At 40.5% G+C, this 21,090-nt stretch overlaps 1 protein-coding gene across 1 annotated transcript in view; it reads right to left on the bottom strand.

Annotated features, from left to right (window-relative positions):
- The window catches only part of SEMA3A (semaphorin 3A), a 165,447-nt gene extending 145,134 nt beyond the window's left edge, over positions 1-20,313 (bottom strand). The window contains exon 1 of the mRNA XM_063153781.1: positions 20,089-20,313. Within this exon, the coding sequence (XP_063009851.1) occupies positions 20,089-20,200 (112 nt within the window). The 5' untranslated portion in view covers positions 20,201-20,313. The remainder of the gene's footprint in view (positions 1-20,088) is intronic.
- Positions 20,314-21,090: the final 777 nt, after the last annotated feature.

Below are 21,090 nucleotides of genomic sequence, written 5' to 3'. Positions count from 1 at the left end.
GCTGATGATTTGATTCACATTTTTTTCTGCATTTTGCTACAAAATACAGTCCTGGATATTTCTTGTGTGAGAACAAATCCACCAGCAGTCCAATGGAAAAGGCTTGAATGGCGTGAGTGTTGCTCTGCCCCAGCAGACCTGCAGCATCCTGAGCAGGCTAATGAAAGACCCAGTGACACAACACATTTCACTCCAGGCCTGAGGTAGCTTGTGCAACACCAGGTCCTGCACTGCTTTATGTTACCATTCTTAATTTCAGCTGTCACACACACGTAATAGCTCAGTTTCAGGGGACCAAAGCAAGGGCTGCATTTAGCTGGCAAGCGAACGTGCAAAAATTGGCACTTGCATCACTGCTGTGTGCTAAAGCACTTTCCAGCTTGCATGGCTGCTGATGTATCACCTGAAAGAGTTTGTGAGAAAGCCCAGGCAAGCAAATAGTGTCACACCTTGGGCTGTCCCTGCAGGTAAGGCAAGCTCCTGGGGTTGAGGTCAGAAAGAGAAGGCATGTTGGAACATCAGCTATAACTAAAGGAACTGAAATCAGTAGGAAAGTTCGTACTGAATTCAATAGGGTTCAGATTCCACCTCCAAAGAACAATACCGAGGCCTTGAACCCCATCCAGAACCTCAAATGGACCAAGGCAGAGGCACAACCATAATCAAAGTCCATTGATGCTTTTCCAAAAGCTGGCACTTGCTTTTCCAAAAGCTGTGACACTTGTTTCCAAACAAGTGTCACAGGAGGGAGAGCAGTAAGCCAGGCAGGAGGTGACAGAGGTTTAGGATGCCTGTGATGAGGCCCCATCCTAATGCTCTTGCACAAAGCACACTTGAAAGTCAAAATGCACGGAGAATATTTTATTCATAAGTGCAAACACTTTCTAGCATTTGTCAATGTGAAACAACACATTGCTCGGGTCTCTGAAGACATGATGTGAACCATAATGTGTGTTATTTCAAAATAACACATAACTTGTCACTAATTATTACTGCAATAATCTGTATTTGAATGAATCAACAATGGCAATGCGTACTTAAAGCAAGGAAGGAGCAACTCTAGCACGGGAGAAATTCTGGTTTTGTATTCCTTATGGGAAATAAAGGAAACCTTTTGTAAATAAGGACCATTGTTCCAGACTTACCTCCTGAAGAAAGGTTAAGCCCCTCAGAATGAGTAGATGGTTTCCTTAACATTCAAATTCAACATGGGATTACCTTTTCAGAACTGTTTTCTATGCCTAGTAACACTCACATATTCATCTATGCCAGAGCCTAGAGGACTGCACAGCTTGTTTTGGAAAACAGTCATTCTTCTTGTGTGACACCTGCAAGTCCCCTGATAACCTATAGTGTTCCAGTCAACTGATATGACAAACTACACCTGAAACCACAGACTAAAATTAAAAAAAAAAAAAAAAAAAAAAGGAAGAAGAAAGAAAATGCACAAAGAATGAGTTTCAGCACCAATCAAAATGAAATGGGAACTGCTTCTCCTCACCAGAAATGTAAGGCAGGCATATTCTTCATATTGGAATGAATGTATGTGTGCAACAAACTTGAATAATTTTCCAGCCTTCAGCCTTTATATCCAGAGAATTGCATAACATGTAAGGGAAAAATTTTCAGCTTTTGCATTTTATATGTAGTGGCATTATCACTTAAAGAATCTTTAAGATAGGAGTAAAGTAGCCTTTTCAACTAAAAACAAATGTTTTCCCTCCCCCTAAAAGGAATAGGTTCCTAAAGACATTCACTTCTCAGTGGCAAAAACAATGCAGTCAGAAAGGTATCAGGAAAGAAACGTAACTGAAGTTGCTAAAGAATTTAGCAACTTTAGTTACGCTTGGACTTGTGGAAATAATCTGATTATACTGTTAGGGAATTTTCAAAAATTAAAAAAATTTTTTTTTAAATTTCTTTACACCAGAAAGCAAGAGTCATTTTCTTAGTGCTCAGATGTTTGTTTGAGCCTTGAACTAAATATTCTGCTATTTATCGGTTGTACTACTTGTTCTGAAAGTCCAGATAGAATTTCATTGTGCAAAAGCATAGTCCTTGCCTTCAAACATGTACAATGTCACTGAAAATAAAACAATGTACAAAAAGCCTGTACAGATTAGAAACTGAGGCACAAGGATATAGTCTGACATCACTTAAAATGTTTGAGTAAGATCCTGGAACTGAAGAACATCTATCCATTCACACATTAGCTGCAAGACCAATCTTCCCAGCATTATTAACATCCTTGAAACATGAAGACAAACACATACTCAAATTATTAATGTCTTAAAAGATTTATTCTTTAAAAGTAGAGAAAATGTTCTATTGAGCAAACTATAACCAGTAACAATACTCATTTTTAAAATAATGTATTGAATTATATCAAAGAATCAGACATAAATTTTTAATGCTGTTTTAGCTGCAATAAATGTTGAGAACTATGTTTTGACATTAACACGTAGCTGAATGTGTCAAGCTGGTTTGGAGCTTCACAACTCACACAGGAGCGCTATGAAACACTGTTTCTCTGTGACAACACGGTTTCATAGCAGAAATAAGGAAAGCTGAGAAAAGTAAGGAATTTTTTTTTTTGTCTCAAGGGAAATTACAATATTCCAACATCTGTTTTCAAATTAAGTCAAACAGTCAAAATACTGAACTTCTCAGAGTGACAACTCAGGAAAAAAAATAAATCCGGGAATGTGTGACTCTTGGTTTTTATCATTTTATCTATGTTTTTTCTGGTCAGGGTGTCCAACTTCCTTAGACTGTAAGGAGGAAAAATACACTCCACAGTTCAGCCGTGGCCAAGTCATATCCCAGAATCAAGAGGCCTGGAAATGCTTCTGGGTGTGTCCTGTCACCCTCTGACAGTGAACTCCACCTTAAATTATAAACCTGCCTCATCCCTGATTGGGACCTCTTGCCCAGGATTTGAGAAAAGCTATATGGCTTTTGCTATCCTGCTATCATATAATCCTTATGCTGATCTCTGGGCCTCTCAAAGATTTTAATGTGAGTTAACTGTGCAGAAAAGAATGGGCAAGAAAGCAGGAAAACTACACAAAGCCTTTGCAAACCCTGCTGCTACCCTGAACACACAGAGGTTAATGTCAGATGAATATTATATTATGTGCCTTAGATCAGCACCACAGTCCAAAGTAATGTTTTCATTTGGATAGAACTGGTGGAAAATTTGGATTAAACGGAAACTTCCTTTTTCATTGACAATTCATGCTGATGAAAAACGCCTGCCTAATCCTTGTAATACACCACCAGACAGTCCCACAAGGCAAATTCTCTGCCAGGTTGCTTCACTGCTTTGCCATTGCAGCTCCAACTTATCTGCCAGCTCTGACCTGGGGAGCCAGTGGTGGTGGTGAGCAGTGTGAACTGGTCAGTCACTCGTTTTACACACGCCACGGATCAATTCCTGCACGACAGTGCTTTTCCATTTACCACAGATGCTGAACTGCATTTGACCTGGTGGTGAAAGGTTTCATTTACCATTACAGTCACTTCAGCTGTGCAGTCTCCAGTCTGTATGCTGATTTATGGATGGATGGATTTGCATATGGCAAACATCCACACAGCTTTCTAAGCTCACATTTATGCCAATAAATGTAAGGTCAGGGCTATGATCCTAGTATGAGTAATGTTTTTATTAGAAATAGCTCTCCTTGGGGTTTTCGTTGCTGTTGTTGTTGTGGGTTTTGTTTTGTACTGTTTTTTTTCAACGCACGTAAGGATAACATTCCATTACAATTCCAGTTTAAGACATAAGGACACTGCTGAAGAAAACAAATAAAACAACTCTTTAATTCTTCTTACTATTCTTTCTTCCCTTCTTTCCTTTTCTTTCTTGATTTTTCTTTTTTTTCTTTCTTTCTTTGGTCTTGCAACTGCTCTTTAGCAGGTGTACACGGGGATCACCTTGTCTCTAGGTGCAGGACTGAGTACCTGAACTTATGGCAAAATGTCCACGTTGATCTTGGAGATGGGAACATCAGAACAGGGCAATCCAGCCAGACCAAATGGCAGCCTCGTGAGGAAGCCACCCTAATACTGAAGATCAGCCACAAAAAATTAAGGAAAGCACATGAGGACAAGATGAGACATAAATCCTTCCAGCCCTTATGTCAAAATTGTGCTGTGTTTTCAGCTGGGGGGATTTTAGTCAGGTTTAGGTTTTTTGCTGCTGTTTTTTGGATTTGGGTTTTTTTGGGGTTTCTTTTGGGTTTTTTTTTTTGTTTTTTTTTTTTTGGTTTTTTTTTTTTTGTTTTTGTTTTTGTTTTTTTTTTTTTTTGTTTTTTTTTTTTTTTTTTGTTTGCTCTTTGATTTGATTTTTGGGGGATTTTTCAGGGAGGTGGTTTAATAGCATTTGATCTCCTTAATTTCTGGCTTAACTGACTACTGCACAAGGCTCATGGCTGGGTGGCTACAGTATCAACACTGCTAATACCCCTTACAAATACTAAAATGCCCCGGTTTTCAGAAAACTTCAGAGTAAGCAAGCTGTCAGTCTTGCCACAAGGTATCTCCAGCTAACATTAACAGTGCCTCGATGAAACATCATGACAAATATTCATTCAGTCTTTGTTTCCTGGTATGAGCAAAGATCCACCTCCCACCCACATTCTGTAACAGATTTAGGAATGCAAGACCTTTCATGCTTAAATCATTCACTATGCAATGCAAACGTTTGTACCCACTGAAACACAAAACACATCATTCATTATTTTGAAACTTAATTATGAGCTAGACATTTACATTGAGGAGGAGCTAAAAATAACTTGCAGCCGGGCGTGGTGTAATTTTGCACTGTCTGTGGATCTGGGCCAAGGAGGGGTGTGTAAACAGCTTCATATTTGTATACATCATGTAGGTAAATGCATGCGTGCACCTAAGGATATTTCCACAGCTCAGAATTTGGAATGTTTCTTGCCTCTGCTTGGCATCAGAGAGGGATAGGCTGAGCCTTGCCAGATCCAAAAATCCCTTTGCAAGAGCAGTGAGGTGGGAGAGAGCTTCTGGTCTCAGCAGGACAGAACAGGAGAAGGAAGGAGTTTCTTATGTTGCATTTACACTCCACGTAGCCTGGTGATGCACTCCATCACCCCACTGGGCTGACAGTTTTGTGCAGATGTCTGCTGGTCACATGTCCTTCAGTTATCACTTGAACAGGATCAGGGGTTCCCTTAGAGCACGTGGCCTTCCCTATATATGAATCTCTTGCATGTATGGCAATAAACAATGCAATTTCTGCCTTCCAACATCACCTGTGGCCAGCATTACAGAAGCATTAGGATGCCTCTGTTCCAAGCCATCACAGACTTACTCATGAGCTACTCTGTGGGTTGTTCACTGATTGCTAACATAATTTAAGTAACAGCTCTCATTAATTAAACTGATGCCCCTTACAACCTACTGAAGAACTTCACCATAACCAAAAGTTTTGTAAATGTGTTTCCTATTGGATTCTATGCCACAAATGGTTTCCCCTCCTATTTTTAACAGAAAACATTATTTTTGCTTCCTTCTTTAAATGTATAGTTATCATAAAAAGTGAAAAAATTCTATTGCCTCACCACCCTCTGCTGCATTTGAGACTTTCTGCGTTTCTTTAACATGTGACACAGACCACGATAAATTTCAGGGTAATAGAAGTGTCTGCACAAGTGGCTACATCTGAGTGGCTGCAATCTGAGATTCCTCTTGCTGTTTTGCAAAGAGCACTGAGAGCCCACTGACAAGATGTCTGGGGTGAGGGAGCGCACGGCCCCGTGCTCGCCATCCCACTTTGTCAGACTGATGTTTGAAAAGGAGCAGGGATTCCTCGCTCAGTTGCTGGCCTTAGCAGCTCTTTGGAGAGGCAGGAAAGCAGCTCTGGAGTCTCCTGGGCTCTCTCCAAGGAGCTCATGTGAGAAGCAGTCAGGGCAACTTTCACTCAAAGTGCCTGGAGCCACAGGTACAATAAATAAGTAATACTCCAGCAAAGGATAAAAGTTTCCACAATGCTGTGCCCTTTTTTGATGGATTGGGAATGGTTATTGAAACAGAACTGCTGCATTGTGGAAACCACATTCCAATGTTGTGGTATTACTTTATCAAAAGTCACTGTGCTTGAATTCATCAGCAGAACTGCCCAATGTGTGCTCCACATACAGTCACACAGATGGGCTTTGCACAGAGGGTTTCGTGGAAAGACACGTTAACAGGGAAAATGGGACAGGGCTTGGATAAGATATGACATTCCCTTCCTCAAAACCTCAGTTTAAAATTGCCTGGCCATTCAAAAAATCAGATCACATTTCATATTCCCACTCAAATATCTACCAGGCTATCTAAGTGTCTTTCATAGTGACTTTAACTGATGTTTTGTCCCACTGGACATGAGGATACAATCAACCACAGCAAGGCAGGGAATGCTCCTCTAGTGGAGCACAGCAGAAACATGGGATAAAACAGATTAAGACAGATTATTACTGAATTTAAACTTTCATTTGAGTAGAACTACATTTTGAACAGTTTTTGCATCATTTCTTCCCATTAAATGGGCAGAGCTGAAAAATTTCAAGTGATCCCTACAATTGCTTGGATTCATTGGTTGATTATTTTCCAAGTGAAGAATAACTTGCATAGCCTCTCAAAAGGGCACTTCACATCACAAGTGCCAGGTACATTGAAATCAAAAGGACTACTCATGTGAGTAGGAATTTGTTAGATCAGTCCTTTTTTGTTGTTGTTTTTATTCTCCTGGCAAATACCAAGACAAATCACATTTCATTACAGGAATATTATGTAATAGAACAAATCCCAGAGCCTTTGAATAACAGCCTTTTGTAAATCTAGTGAATTAACTTGCATTTAACTTTGTAAGTTTTTTGGAACAGTGTAAACAGACCAAATAAGTTCACAGAAGCTTTGTGAGAAAGAAAGAGTGTGCTGTAAATGATTACAGAGGTGACATTAATTATTTTCTGAAATATGGAGGTTGAATGAAATACATCATGGTATTTTAAGGCAAGTAGATGGAGACTACAAAACAGTATCAGGGAAATTACACTGGCAAACTACAGCAACAGTCCCAAGTTATCCTATTATCAAGGGGTAGGTACATAACCCCTATCAATTTTGGAGGTGAACTTTACTTTGGAAACATTTTCTAGTCCTTGTACCTGCCTAATCACAGGCTCTGAAGCTGTTTCAGGCATAAAGGGCTTAGTAAATCATTGTCTCTCCATATATTCACATGCCAATTCTATCTAAACAGATATGAGGCACAATAAAATATGTAGAAAACTGCCTGACTCCGAGCCTATTAAGATTTTGTTTTACTTTGTGTTCCTCATTTTTCTACTGTTTGCTTTTACTTTTTCACCTTTTTGGAGACACGAAGAACTGTGTATTTTGAAGGACACACTTGGTTTTAAACTACAACATTCAGCTTTATCTAGCTGAGCATGTACTGAAGTATGGCAGCAGAACAGAATAGTGAAATGCTGGGCAGTTTGTAAGGAAGATTAAAGTAATGATTTTCTTGGTGGCTCCTGGGTCAGATACTGACATAATACAGAATAATACTCAAATCTTTTACATTTCTTTCACTCCTATCACACTTATCTGCCAGATTTCCAATGAAGGTCTCCATCTGCTTACTGCTTAGATCTTGTGCTTTTTTTCCCATTTTCCCCCCCTTCACTGGGGGAGAAGGAAGAGTGGCATTTTTAGCTTATCTTTTATGAAATATTAAAAGAGGCAGAAAATGTATAGTACTTGGAGACCTGATATTGCTTTTTAAGATTCATTTTTCCCCAAGTGGTCATTATTAGAGTAGATCAATTTAAGGTGTGGGAGTTTCCATGCCAGTGAATAGGTTAAAGTTTTATGGTGCTGCTTTTCACGGCACTTTGAAATGCAATGATCTTTGCCAGGAGCTAGCTAGAGAATTATTTACATATCCCCCTTCCTACCTCAGCTGACCATTCACATGCAAATGGGAACTTTGACAGCTCCTCCACACATTTATGAAGCCCAATGATCTGTCCATTTTTCAACTCAGAATAAAAGCTATGACAATGCCTTAGAATAAAGGCCTGCCAGACTCTAGATTAGTTTCTTATTCTGCAATACTGAATATTAAAAAAAAAAGAAATCCAACTTTATAGGAATGGAAAATTTGGGGAGCACGGTGTATGCCTATTAGCCATAAAATAAGTATTGATTTCCTAGTCACCATCTGAGGGACAGTAAGTTTAAAACATATTTGAAAAGCATAACTGAAGTAAGCTCTTGGTTTTTCCTCCAAAAAATAACTCAGCCCCTCGAAACCTGATTTTTAGAATAGGCTCAAGTCATTGCACTGTGGGCACCATGACACCAGAGGAGGAAAATGAAAAGCAGACATTTATACTGGCCCTGCCAGTTAAACCCTGTGTTTGAAGAAACTTGACTTGTACTACTGAGCACAGTGGGTCCCAGAACAATTTACCTCTGCATTTCAGGAGGAGCTCCATGGCCTGGCCCTGCACATGCAAGCAATTGCCTCTTAAACCCTGAGATCTGCCTGGGCAGTTCAGCTCAGGATAAAGCTGTGCTTTCATGGTGATTATCAAAAATCATCACTATTCTTCACTTTCACCAATTTCTACTTTTAAAGGAAAACTTGTCTTAAGACTTAAAGTCTTTTCTGGTGAGCTCTCAGTATCTTATAACCACAAACAAGTACACATTTCCTTGTCTAGAAAGCTGTATTTCACCTCTCCTCATACAATTTACATGCAGTGATCACTTCCATATGTCTGGCATAAGGTAAAATAGTTTCTATGCATAGTAATGGGGGTGAACCTACAGTGGAACAAAATTCAGTATTTATCATATTCCTAGATACTGGCAGAAAAAAAAAATTTAAGAGAGTGGCAGTTATGAGAAACAACCTTAAGGGGCTGTTCATGGTCTCAGCTATGGAAATTGTATTAAAAAGCTACAAGATGCATTTCTCAGACATGTCTCTTTCCCTTTGGTAAAATGTCAATTAGCAGCATCAGGGTCCAAATGTGCAGCACTGCAGTCACAGTTATGATGTTACATTTGGTTTACACCAGAATAGTTCATAACTGCTTAGAATTTCTAATATAGAATAACAATACACATGGTACTTGACATTTGTCTCTCTGAAAACATATGAAAAAGTATTTTGACACCAGTAAACAGGACCTTTTCATTGCTCTCAGCTGGAGCCAGTCTCAAGAACTGAACTTGGCTCTTCTAGCACCTGCAAAACTGTAAGAAAACCATGTGGCATGTGGTCAAGCAAGACACTATGATTTAGCATGTTAAACTACCAAATTGTGTCTGAAGTTCAAAAGAACATCAAAATCCACAAAAACTTGTATTTTCCCTGTGTTTCTTAATTAATGGCATGAAAATGGTTAGCTTATTACAGAAAAAGAATGCTATTCAAAACAACAATTACATCATGTAAGTGGCACGAGGAAGTATAAAAGCAAAGAAAAACATTCCTTGAGATAATTCACTGAAGATAAGATTTAAATGCTGCATTTAAGGTATGTGGAATATATGAAAGACAAATTTTATTTTCATAGGCCAGGCTGACAAAGCGAACAGGTGCTTTCTTATTTACTTAAGGAATGAGGATGTGAATCTATCTGAGATGCAAAATTCTACATATGAATTTATTACAGCACTTCATCCTCATTATTAGGTCTGAACCAGGGCTGTCAAGCAACAGTTTTCCAGTGAGTGAGTCACAAATGATAGGCAATTATAACTGACTCAACTGATTACTACTGAATACTTTCCCAGGTGTCTAGGAAAGGTTGCCCTCATCCTGGAGAAGGCTGGGGAATATTTGGGGTACGGAAAGTCATAAAAAAGGATGTGTGCCCAAAGAAAGAGAAAGTTTTTGTCCAGAATCTCTTGGGAAGGAAACACTTGAAGGAGCCAGGAAATGTTTAGCACCAATGGCTCGGTAAGGTGTGTTCAGACTGAGCAGAAAGGGAGAAATTGCCCCTTAGTTTTTTTTCTGATACTCACAAGAAAAAAATAAACAAAAAAACAAACTTCACTTTTTATTCCCTCTTAATTTTAAAATATGACTATCAGCCATGATAAAAAAACCAAAAAACCCTAGCTTAAACTTAGAGAAATTGGCCAGACTGTCACAAGCACACACACACCATTGGAAGACAATACTGCAAAGACTGAACACAAAGGCTCTTCTCCAGAGCCTTCTGTAATCACCTTCACAGTGTGTTTAGCTTGAAATAGAGGTGGAAACTCCAAAAAACATTTTGAAGGGCTCTTGTCTAAAATTGTCTGGAATATCCAAATAGAATTGAATTGGACATGCTTCCTGGATAATAGGGATGTGATTCATGTCATAGGTACACACAGCTGTGAATATTGCTATTATAATCACTTTAAAGTACCTGTAAGGCCTTTCTATGTTGATCAAAAATAAGTTCTGACTCAACTTTGAATACACACATTAATGGGATTATTCTGAGAGCAGGATACAGCTCTGAATAAGCATGGCAAATCTCTGACCTCCAGCAATTTCTCAGGAAATCACTTAATACCACTTTACAGGTGAAGAAGCTGACAGAGAATAGCCAAGGAATTAATAGGATTTCACATTTATGTTATTTTCTTTGATTCTCTTTACAGTACAGAGTTTCTGTGTATCATCAGCTGTGGTGCTGGGTTTCTGTTAATGCCTAACCTCCATTTGTAGGTGATGTAGGTGAGATTAAATAAAAACTTTCCTGATTTATGACTATTGCCCAGTAAAGCAGTGAGTCACAATTCAGGTTTAAAGAATGATGAAAACACACAAATTTGTAAAATGATGCAAGAAAAGGATGTAGAATATCCGGTAGTTTTCCATTACAGATGAGAAAAAAAAGTCTGAACAATTAGAATTAGAAATGTATGTAATTTTGGGTCTCAATATTACAAGCTGCAGAGAAAAGCAAAATTATCAACATATAATATTGTTGTCAATACTTTACTTCATCAAACTCCTTTAGAATGAGCTATTAAAAATTTCCTTCAATTTTAACAAATTCCTGAATCTTTTCATTTAAGAAGAAATCTCGCCAACTTGTTGCAGGTCAGTTTTTACGGCTAGAGAACAAACAACTAGGGATACACATTTGGAACAAAAATACAGACTGAGGTTTACCATACTGATAACCCAACAGCCAACACTCTGGAGTACTGTTTTGCTGATGCTCCTCACCTTGCAGAGAAGTGACAACTGGAGCTCTTTGAAAATGAAATCACACCTTCCTGAACAACTGAACATACACTTGGTCTTGTTGGGTGGACTCTCGACACTTCTTGGAGGAGCAGAAATTCAGAATGAAGAGATTTCTTAACTCTGCAATTTGCAGGTACCTCTACATTTATGTTGTTGTCTACAAGGCCATCAGAGCAAGGAGTTTTGATAGAGTCATTCATCTGCTGTAGTAGAAGTGAATATGGGGAAAAACGCAATCTTGAAGATCAAGTTTTTTTTTCCCAGATCCCCAGACAACATTTCTGCTGTCCCTTCCATCACTCAACAGGAGCTACATTTATCACATGGGCCTAGCAGGATGGAGATCTTGGAAAGGACCTCTTGTGGTGGAGGAGAGACAGAGTTGACCTACAGATACTACAGAGCAACACTAATCATTATTGATTTGACCTTTTTGTGCTTTGAGAAAAAGAGCTTCCCTAGGAGTCAGAACTATTTCAGACTGCCCATTCATGCAAAAGTAATGAAGTTGCACTAGGAAATCCATGAAAAAATTGAAATATTAACACCCTAAAATCATCACTTCATCTTAAGGGACCTCATTCCGCGCCTTGGCCACACATGGGACCTGTGTCTAGCAAAGTAGAGTTATTGCCATTCCAGCATCAGCTGGAGATGAAAGCTGTGCCCTGCACTCTCTGCAGCTCTTTTGGATGTTTGTGAGCTGTATTTATCGTGTGATTCCTCTAGAAAAGGCCACCAACCCATCCCCCTTGAAAGGCAGCTCTAAATCCTTTAAATTATCTCACAGAGCTTTTTTGTGTCCTTTTCTCATACAAGGCTGGAATTTCAAAAGGAGCCAAGAGGGGCCGTCAGAACCAACATGAGCTTTGCTTCATTAGAGTGAGGAGTAAAGGAGAGCTTTCTTTTTCCTCCTTCCACAAGTCAGATGAAAGCAAATAACTACTTCATTCCTCAGATTGCTCCCTGTAAGATCCAACTTTGCATGAAAATATTTATAAGAGATGAGAATTTTATTTGACTGCTCGCTTCTAAAGTTTCTGCAACATCCAGCTGGAGAGATAAGCAGGCAGCCCAATAAATGTCAAACAACTTTAAAACATTAGAAGAATGGCAAAAACTTCTGACTTTACTGTGTTTGGCTATCAAACAGCAAAGGATGAAAACTAGATGTGACACAAAGTAGAGTAGTGCTCACACATTTCACAGATTGCTGTAGATATGTCTAGTTAAGGGGGATCTGCAATCCCCAAAGGGAGAAAAGAATCCCCCAAACTTTAAATCTATTCACAATTTTTAGAAATCAATAAATTAGGTTTCATCCCACTCTCACTACTGAAATAGTTCAGCTGAAAAAATGTAGACTCGGGGTCAAGGCACCTGTCCTTTGAATTGCACATATACACACGTATTTTTATTCACAAACCATGCTCTATGAAATTGAATCTTGAATATGTTTTTCTCTTTAAAGCACAGAAACATTCAGATGGTAATGGAGCTAGCCAGGGGACAGCTTATTGAAAGCTCTAAATGATTAAGCCATTAAATTAGTAAAGCTCTGTAGCCCCAGACAGTCACTTCCAGCATGTGTCACTGGATTTGGGATGAGCTTATTAAGGAGGTGAGACATGGGAAACAGGAGAAGTAAATTAGGTAATTGTTTTAAGAATGTGAAAAATGTAGCGGTGCTGTTTATTTCTTTCTACACCGCAAGTTTGGTGCAAATTTAGACAGAGTCACAGGTGACCTCAAGATCACAGACACTGAGTTGTTATGTATATTTAATCAGATCAATTTTTACACTGCTTTAAATACTCATTTAGGCAAAAACAGCTTCTTAAATTAGGAAGATTTGGATCAGAATACAGCTTAAGTTCTTCCATAGCAGTTAATCAGTACCTTCTTTTGATACATTCCCAGAGAGAAAGAAACGAAATAAATGAACAGGAAGCGCAATTCCTGTTACTGTCAATGACAAGTGATGAGCACCCTTAAAGTCTCATTCAGTCTGTGTAGTCCAAGATTAGCTCTCTGGAGGAACCTCTCCTTCCCCTGGGAGTGAAAAGAGCCTGAAGTGGCTGACTGTGTCAGCGACAAAGAAAGAGAAAGACACCACAGAGAACCTCCTGTGGCGCGGGAGAAAGGTTACAAGACTCTTAAGATTTCTGATGCTCTCAACAGCTGCGGCCATCCTTTTCTCTCTTGTATATTCAGATGCTATCCCACTTGGAAAAAATAGGAAAAGTTCAAGTAAAAGTACTATCCCCACAGTTATTCTCACTATTCACAGCTGTTCCTGGAAGAGAGCAGCTAACCTATAGAAGGCCGCATGTGGGAGGACCATGAACTTGCAGACATTTCTGAAGGGAGCTTTAATCCTGCAAGGGAAGGAATTTGCTGAATCGCCCACTAGCACAACAGCAGCAACAATTTTTACACATAACCTCAGTTAACAAGAGCACCACAACAGGTTACAGTAACTCCATTAAAAGTTTGACATAGAGCTCCCAGGGTCCACCCCACACATTTGCTTAAAAGTGTGTGGGAGCCTGAAAATAATTTTACCCTTTTTAGTTGTCAAACAACTGGAAAATGTCACAACCACTGACACTGCTTAGAAGGATTTGTTTGCTTCTCAGCCACTCAGGCACTGCCTCAGGTGAAGATGTGATTTTGCTTCAGATTGAACTGGGGTCAAGTCAGGCTCCAGCTGATGAAGACAATGTTGAAAATACTGGAACAACTTTGTATTGCAGATGCTTCCATTGTAGTGTTCCAGGTATGCACATGAGGGAAAAGTCTGTGGGCCAGAGGAAGTAAATAAAGAAGATTCTCTAGCAGCAGCTGTGGGCATTACAGGCCATATGCACAATCAGTGATTAAGCAAAACCAAAACCATATTAAAAGGATCAGAGTATAGCAATGCATTAAATTAAAACTGAAAAACACTTCCAAGAAAAAAGCACGAGTTAAAAATACAAATCACTTCATGGTTTCTTTTCAGGTGGGAACTCCATGGAAATGCTTTCTGTGCATACAGAGTTGCCTGCAGGAGAGATTATAAAAAATAACCCATTTACATTGTAACAACCTGCTATGAGCGAGTTTCTCATTTTAAATACTGTTTTGCTAAATGTTATGGGATAAGTATACACCTGAATAAACCCTAAGCAAATAGCTAAGTACCTCAGTCCTGATCAAAAGCTTCAAGCACAGAAGTAAATTTTAAGGCAGATTTCACATTTCAGAAGATTCACTGAGCTCAGGGTAACTATGGATATTTAAATTCCCCACTAGGTCAGAGTTTTAAAGATGCTGTTACCAACAATACAAGTAAATGCTGTACACCTTGTCTGCAGCAAGAGTAGAGTTTCCATGGCTGTCAATGCAGCACCTTCCATGAATAATTCAGTCATTTGCAAACCATACAGTAAAAATAATTACAGAGAACTCCAGCTTCTCAGAAAAGTGAGGCTCTGTAATTCAGAAACCACTTTTTCCACTGGAATTAAATGGGAAAGTTGGAAATGCAAAATGAGAATGCTGGGCTAGGTTTTCACCCTCCTTGTTCCAATTACACTGCCAGTCTCAGGCCCTAATTAGCTAGCTGAAAATTTCCCTATATAGGCAAGATCTGAGCTTAGGCACTTCCTTCATCAGCTTTCCCCTCCTGTCAGCCTCTGAGCTGTCAGAGCCAGGCAGGGTAGTCCTACCATCTCCCTGAGAGCTCCCAGGTCTTGGAAAGACCCCAATCAACCAGTTGGTAGAAAGATCAATGTACAGATCTTCCCTGAAAGACTCATTATTTTGGGGCAAATAAAAAAAGCTGACGTGGCTGTGGATGCCTCTGGTACCTTTGCAGCCTCCTGCACTGACTGAACTGTGAGGTCTGAGAGCACTGGAGCTGTGCAGAAAGTTTGTCACAAATGGTGGAAGGTAGAGATGCAAATGTCCCTAATTTACTTTCCTTCACAGTCTTCTTCCTAAATCGGGGCTTTTCTCTCACTTTTAGGCATGTCAGAGAGGCTTTTCCCTCAGACAGTACTCTTACAAGATAGTTTAAGCAAAGGTTTCTAAGCAGACACCTTGAAATCTGAGACCAACTCCAATACTGGTCCCAGCTCAAGAGAAACAGGCTCCCTTGCCAGTATTTCTCTCCCCATTTCCTTCTCCCACTTTGTCCTGCTTTCCCAATATTTGCAGAGGTATTGAATTGTGAGTTATAAAGTTTGAAGGAAAGGAAAAACCACAATCAAACCCACTGGCAGATCATCAACTACAACCAGACTGGGTGAACAAACTACAGGCCAGGTATCATATTTACATTAGTTACATACAGGTAATTCAGTGTGGTGCCATTCCTCCCTCATCACCCCACGTGGGACAGATTGAAACAGACAGAAGTTTTGCCATTGCTTTCACTAGGGCCAGGATTTCATCTGGATAAAAATCCATGCTATAAAATTGTAAATCAACTGCACATCAAGGATGGAGTAGTTGTCACTATCACTGCAACTTTAAACAAGACACTTACTTTTAATATGGCTTGAATTGAAGCCAGAGAGTAATAGAGCTAAATCTGTGTGCAATGCTTTTCCACTTACTTTTTCTCAAGTAATATGTATCCAATTGAGCAACAATAACAAAGGAGAACCACACATGTACTCTTGCAAAACATACTTACGGCATTTAGTAATTTTCAATAGACAAATAAGACGTGACAGATGGATTTGAGAAAGTTGGGTTGACAAGATTTACTTATGTGGAGGCAAAAAATCAGGGTTGCTTTATGAAAAAAATCTGGAAATCAAGGAATTGTTAATGGAAACTTTCATTGGGCTTATTTGTTTATATTTAAAGGGTACTTTAGCTGGTCCCATCTCTGTTATGTGCTGTTACCTCCCCATGCAGAGGACAGCAAAAGAAAATACAAAACAATAAACGATACAAGAAATCCATCTGGAGTTAAGATTATATTTATTGTTTTAAACTTTGCACACTCAACTTGATCACCATCTTTCTGAGAACTCTGAGCTCAATAGGAGTTTCCTGAACAGAATCTGTGACCTGGTGACACAATATAGAGACTCAAAACCAACAACAGAATTGAAGTCAATGATATTAGAAAAAACACACCAAAAAAAAAAAAAAAAAAAGGCAAGAACAAAGCCCCCTGCACTCTTTAAGGGAAGATTCTTTTTCTTTTGATACATCAACAATAACATTTCTTTTTACTCTACAATAAGGACACAAAGTCTTTGAAGGACACAAGAAGAGGAGGTGAGCGGTTGAAGAACTCAACTGAGCTTTCAGTTTTATGGCTGGTTTTACCACATTTAGGCTATGATCCAGCATACAGTGACTTCAATGAACTTTAGATCAGGCTTTTAATCATATTAATTCCTTTCAACTGAAATAAGGAGATGAGTATCATCTGAGCAAAACCTTTCCAATCCATGTACAAAGATGAAAATGCTTGGAAACTTTATAAAGTACAGGGCAAAACCCAGAAGCTACTGAACAGGAGCTTCACCTCAGATTTCAGGTGGACAAGGATTTCCCTACTGCTCTCCTCAAATTTCCTTTCTTTCATATGGCAGCAGAATCCAGGTGATGTAAACCAAGCACCCAGCACTCTGTTTCACAATAAGCAGAAAGGATCTTTTCAGATCACAGATGTGGCCTTAACATATGCACTTAAACACTTTCTGTATCATTTCCCATCCAAACCATGCCCGTACGATGCTTCTAATCTTCTGCAAGACTGGGTGATAAGAAGTTAAGAGGAAGTAAGAACAGGAGTTCACCAAAACTTCTGTCCAGCAACCCGGGAAATGGCAGAGCTAATACCGGGCCTTTGAAAGCAAGTGACCATAGGAAATCAAGGTTGGCAGGGATTTAACCCTTCATGACTCATTTTGCTAACTTTTAAAGCAAATGCCTGAGCTTTTTAACCATGTTTGACATCTAATTAGTCGAGACAAACAAGAAGTTAAAATACATCCTTGATTTTCTTTTGAAATAAAGCACCAACAATTAGCTCCAAGGTATTTGTTCAGCCAAAAAACAAGCATACATCTTAAAAGAAAGCACAATGATGGTCACAGAAAAGTGAAGTCGCCTGTGTCGGTCTTTTCACCCTGCATGTTTGGGGTTTTTTTTTCAATATCATAAGTTTATTTTTCTCAACCACATCTCTTCATGGAGATGAGGAATGGGTAAGTAAGTGAGTAGCTTCTTTTTCTACTTGCAAGCAGTTTAAATAGAGATGAATCACTTGGTATCACCTAGTCACATGGCGGTGAAGTATATCCAGAGAGATAAGTATTAGCATGTGAGCTATTCTGTCAGTGCCTAAAAGACGTATTTTCAATACCCACAGCGCTCAAGGATGTTCCTACGCAAGGTGTTAACACTGATCTGTGCACTGAGCACTGTGCTGGAAGCAAAATTGCTCTGGAAAAGCACCAGCTGACAAGGCTTAGTCTTCCCTGAGTAATAATGATATCCCCATACCTGGGGATCAGTGCAGCAGCACTCTCCTATTGACCTGGCCAAGCACTTACGCCAGTGCTTAACACTGAGCATGCAAGCAGCCCCATCTGATTTTCAGAGTTACACGTTTGAAGTCAAATAAGTGACTCAAAGGCTACAGTGTGAATTCCTGTAAGTCTTCAGACTTCAACTTGCCTTGGATTAAGTACACATTTGCTGTCTTCACTAGATAGGAAACAGGGTTGCTCGCCATTTGAACACATTCTTGTTGCGCAATGACCCACCAAGTATGAAAGAGTTTTGATGTTCAACTCAGTTTCCTGTTTTGTTCATATATGACTGACCATACGGCAAAAATTGATATCTGATATTTTAAAAAATGAAAATGAGAATCTTTATCCCCGCAAGAGCAGAACTGGAAAACAACCAATCGGCAGAGTAGCAAAATATTTTTTAAAGGGTCCATTGATACAGCACCAGCGGGGTGGAAAAAAAAACTAAGAGAAAAAAGAGACAAGAAAGGGAGAAATCCACTATCAGTCACATTTGGCAACTCTTTAAAATTAGTTTCTGTGCATTTAGCCAATATGAGCAGGGGTAGCAGACTTGAGCCATAGATAAACTTTAAAAGGTGAAAAAAAAACCCCAAAAATAAATAATTAGCCATTAAATTCCTTTACAGGATATTTTTACAGCATTTATGCTTCTGTGTACTCATCTGAGTTTCAACATGACTGCAGAAGTTTGGAAGCAATTAAGAGTTTTTTAATGAGTTTTCTGACATGACATGTAGTTACTGTAGAAGCTTTCTTTAGACTCCATTACTCAAAAAAGCCAATTTTGTGTTAAATATAATTCTTTTCTCATTAACAGACTCTGAACCCCTTAAACTGTTCTTTTCATTCATATATTTTCAAGTTTAAATACACATAAATATGCACATATGTGTTCTTTAACAAAACCCGGCACATGCATTTATTTCACACAAAAGCATCCAAGTTTTGCAGGTGCTTAATTCTTTATTTCATCTGGAGTGTGAAATGACGCCTGCCCTGTATCAGAGAGGATCTTCCCCCCTCTCATTTGCAGCACGAGAAAGATGAAAAAAGAAGTAAAACGTATTTCTACTGGCAAGAGATGTACTGACACTATGCTGTAAACTGAGATTGACATCTATGACCAGGCATGCACACACATGTTCTCTTTTTCCCTCTGTAGGAGCAATGTGTCATTTTCCCTCTCTCCTTTCAGAACCGGAGCTGCAGCTCCTTCTCTCAGCCATCAATAATCTAAGAATTATGAGGAGGCAGCTCTTCAGAGAGATGTGTATGTACCTAGGTGTACAGCTCTCCGTTTAAAAAAAATACTCCACAGCTCTTACATTTTAAACTTCTTTCCCAGTTGAACATTCTCCAGATTTAATGAATTGTTCTGAAAATGTACTTAGAGTGGAACTATGCTGATAAAGAGAAGAGCCTGTCTACTTGACTGTTCTCCTTTAATACTGGCACTATTATACAAAAGTTAATTACTGACAACTGCAGTGTGAGTGGCATTACACAATTTCAAACACAAACGTAATCTCACAGCTCTCTTTCTTCAGTCACACCTTCCCTGTGATCTCTAATGACACACATCAGACTACACCGAAAACAACCCTGGTTCAAATAAATCGCACTGCATTAAACATCCATAGGCAGCATTTTCTGGTGCCTAGCAGTCCTCTCCTCCTTCTCTGGACTGATCTGTTCCTTTCAGTTTATAGTTTCTTGGCAAACCCACCATCTACTGCTTATGTTAGGCATCTGATTGTCAGATTTGTACAGACTGAATATTCATGACTTGAAAATTAACCACTTCATGCCTAAAATATAAAATAAAACAAATATATATAAATCTTTATCCATTCCATGATGTTTAAAGCAGATCTGAAATTGTGGCTGCACTGCACGCTCAGCACGGGGGAGGTGAGCTGGGTGGCCAAACGCGACTCATCGTTTTGAAGAGTAAAGTCCGGTGAAATAGCACAAGACTGAAAAAATGCTCTAACAGGGATCAGCACGATCCGGAGTCCTCGTCTGCAATCGCAACTAACTCTTCTTTGTCTGGGTTTGAACTGCCTGGTACCGACCGCAGCACGGAGAGGCTTTTTAAGAAAATGTTTTCAGGAATTTCTTCTAATGTCAGTTTCCCCTTTGGAAGATAAGGGAAGAGCAGTGAGGAAGGTGAGGACGGAGGAAGCGACGGGGCAAGGAGAAAAAGAGGTTCGGAGGAAAACCGAGAACGAGAGAGAACAACAGACTTACCTTTATACGATAATTTGAGCCTCGGCACATTATTCTTCACATGCTGGCAGTTGACTCTTCCCGCTAGTAATACTCCCAAGGAAAGCAAGGCAATCCCCCTGAGCCAGCCCATGCTGCAGCAGCCACCGGAGGGTCCCCGCCAGCCGCAGCCGTGGCGCTCCCCGTCCTGCCGGGCGCCGCCGGGGAACTTCAGGCAACCTGGGGAGCGGAGGTAACAGGTGATGGGGGTGGGCTCCGCTCCGCGCCCGCCGCGCCCGCCGCCGCCGCCGCTGCCGCCCCGGCCCCCCGCTCTCCTTCTCCTTCTTCTCCTCCGCCGCCGCCGCCGCCGGGGCAACTTGGAGCCCCTCTCACGCACACGCCGCGGGCCGGAAAGGGAGGCAGCCCCCGAGCGGCGTGCGGCGGGGGGGCGGCATGCTGCGGGCGGCGGCGGCGGCGCGGGCCGGGGGCAGGGGCCGGGCCGGGCCGGGCCGGGCCGGGCCGGGGCGGGCCCGCTGCGCTGCGCTCCCCGCGCAGGGCGGGCGGGTCCCGGCGGCGGGGGCGGCCCCGCGCTCCCCGCGCTGCCGGAGCGCCTGACAATGGATGGGAGCGCCGGCAGCGCGACCCCCCCCCCGTGCTTCCCCGGCTGTCACAGCACATGCAAGGAGCGTAAAAAAAATATAGGGGAGAAAAAAAAAAAAAAAAAAAAAAAAAAAGGAACACATCGCGGCAGAGATGAGAGAACAGAAACCTCCGCTCCGCCGCGCTTGGGGAAGGCACGGAGCTAGACATTTCACCAGCTGTTTCATGTCATTGTCCAGGTTGTTCGGTTTGGGTTTTGCTCGGTTTGGGTTATTTGGGGTTTGTTTGGTTGGTTGTTTGTTCGGGGTTTTGGGGTTTTTTTAAGCCGTTTTGCAGTTCTGATCAAAAGATGCACGTCCCACTTTAAAAACAACAACAGCACAACACAGCCCACGACGTTGCCACCCACTTAAATAACAGCTCCTGCCCATAGCGTAATCCTCT

Source organism: Melospiza melodia, chromosome 4 (assembly GCF_035770615.1).
Source record: "Melospiza melodia melodia isolate bMelMel2 chromosome 4, bMelMel2.pri, whole genome shotgun sequence".
Lineage (NCBI taxonomy): Eukaryota > Metazoa > Chordata > Aves > Passeriformes > Passerellidae > Melospiza > Melospiza melodia.
Note: the sequence above shows the minus strand (reverse complement) of the source record. Positions and strands in the feature narration are given on the sequence as shown.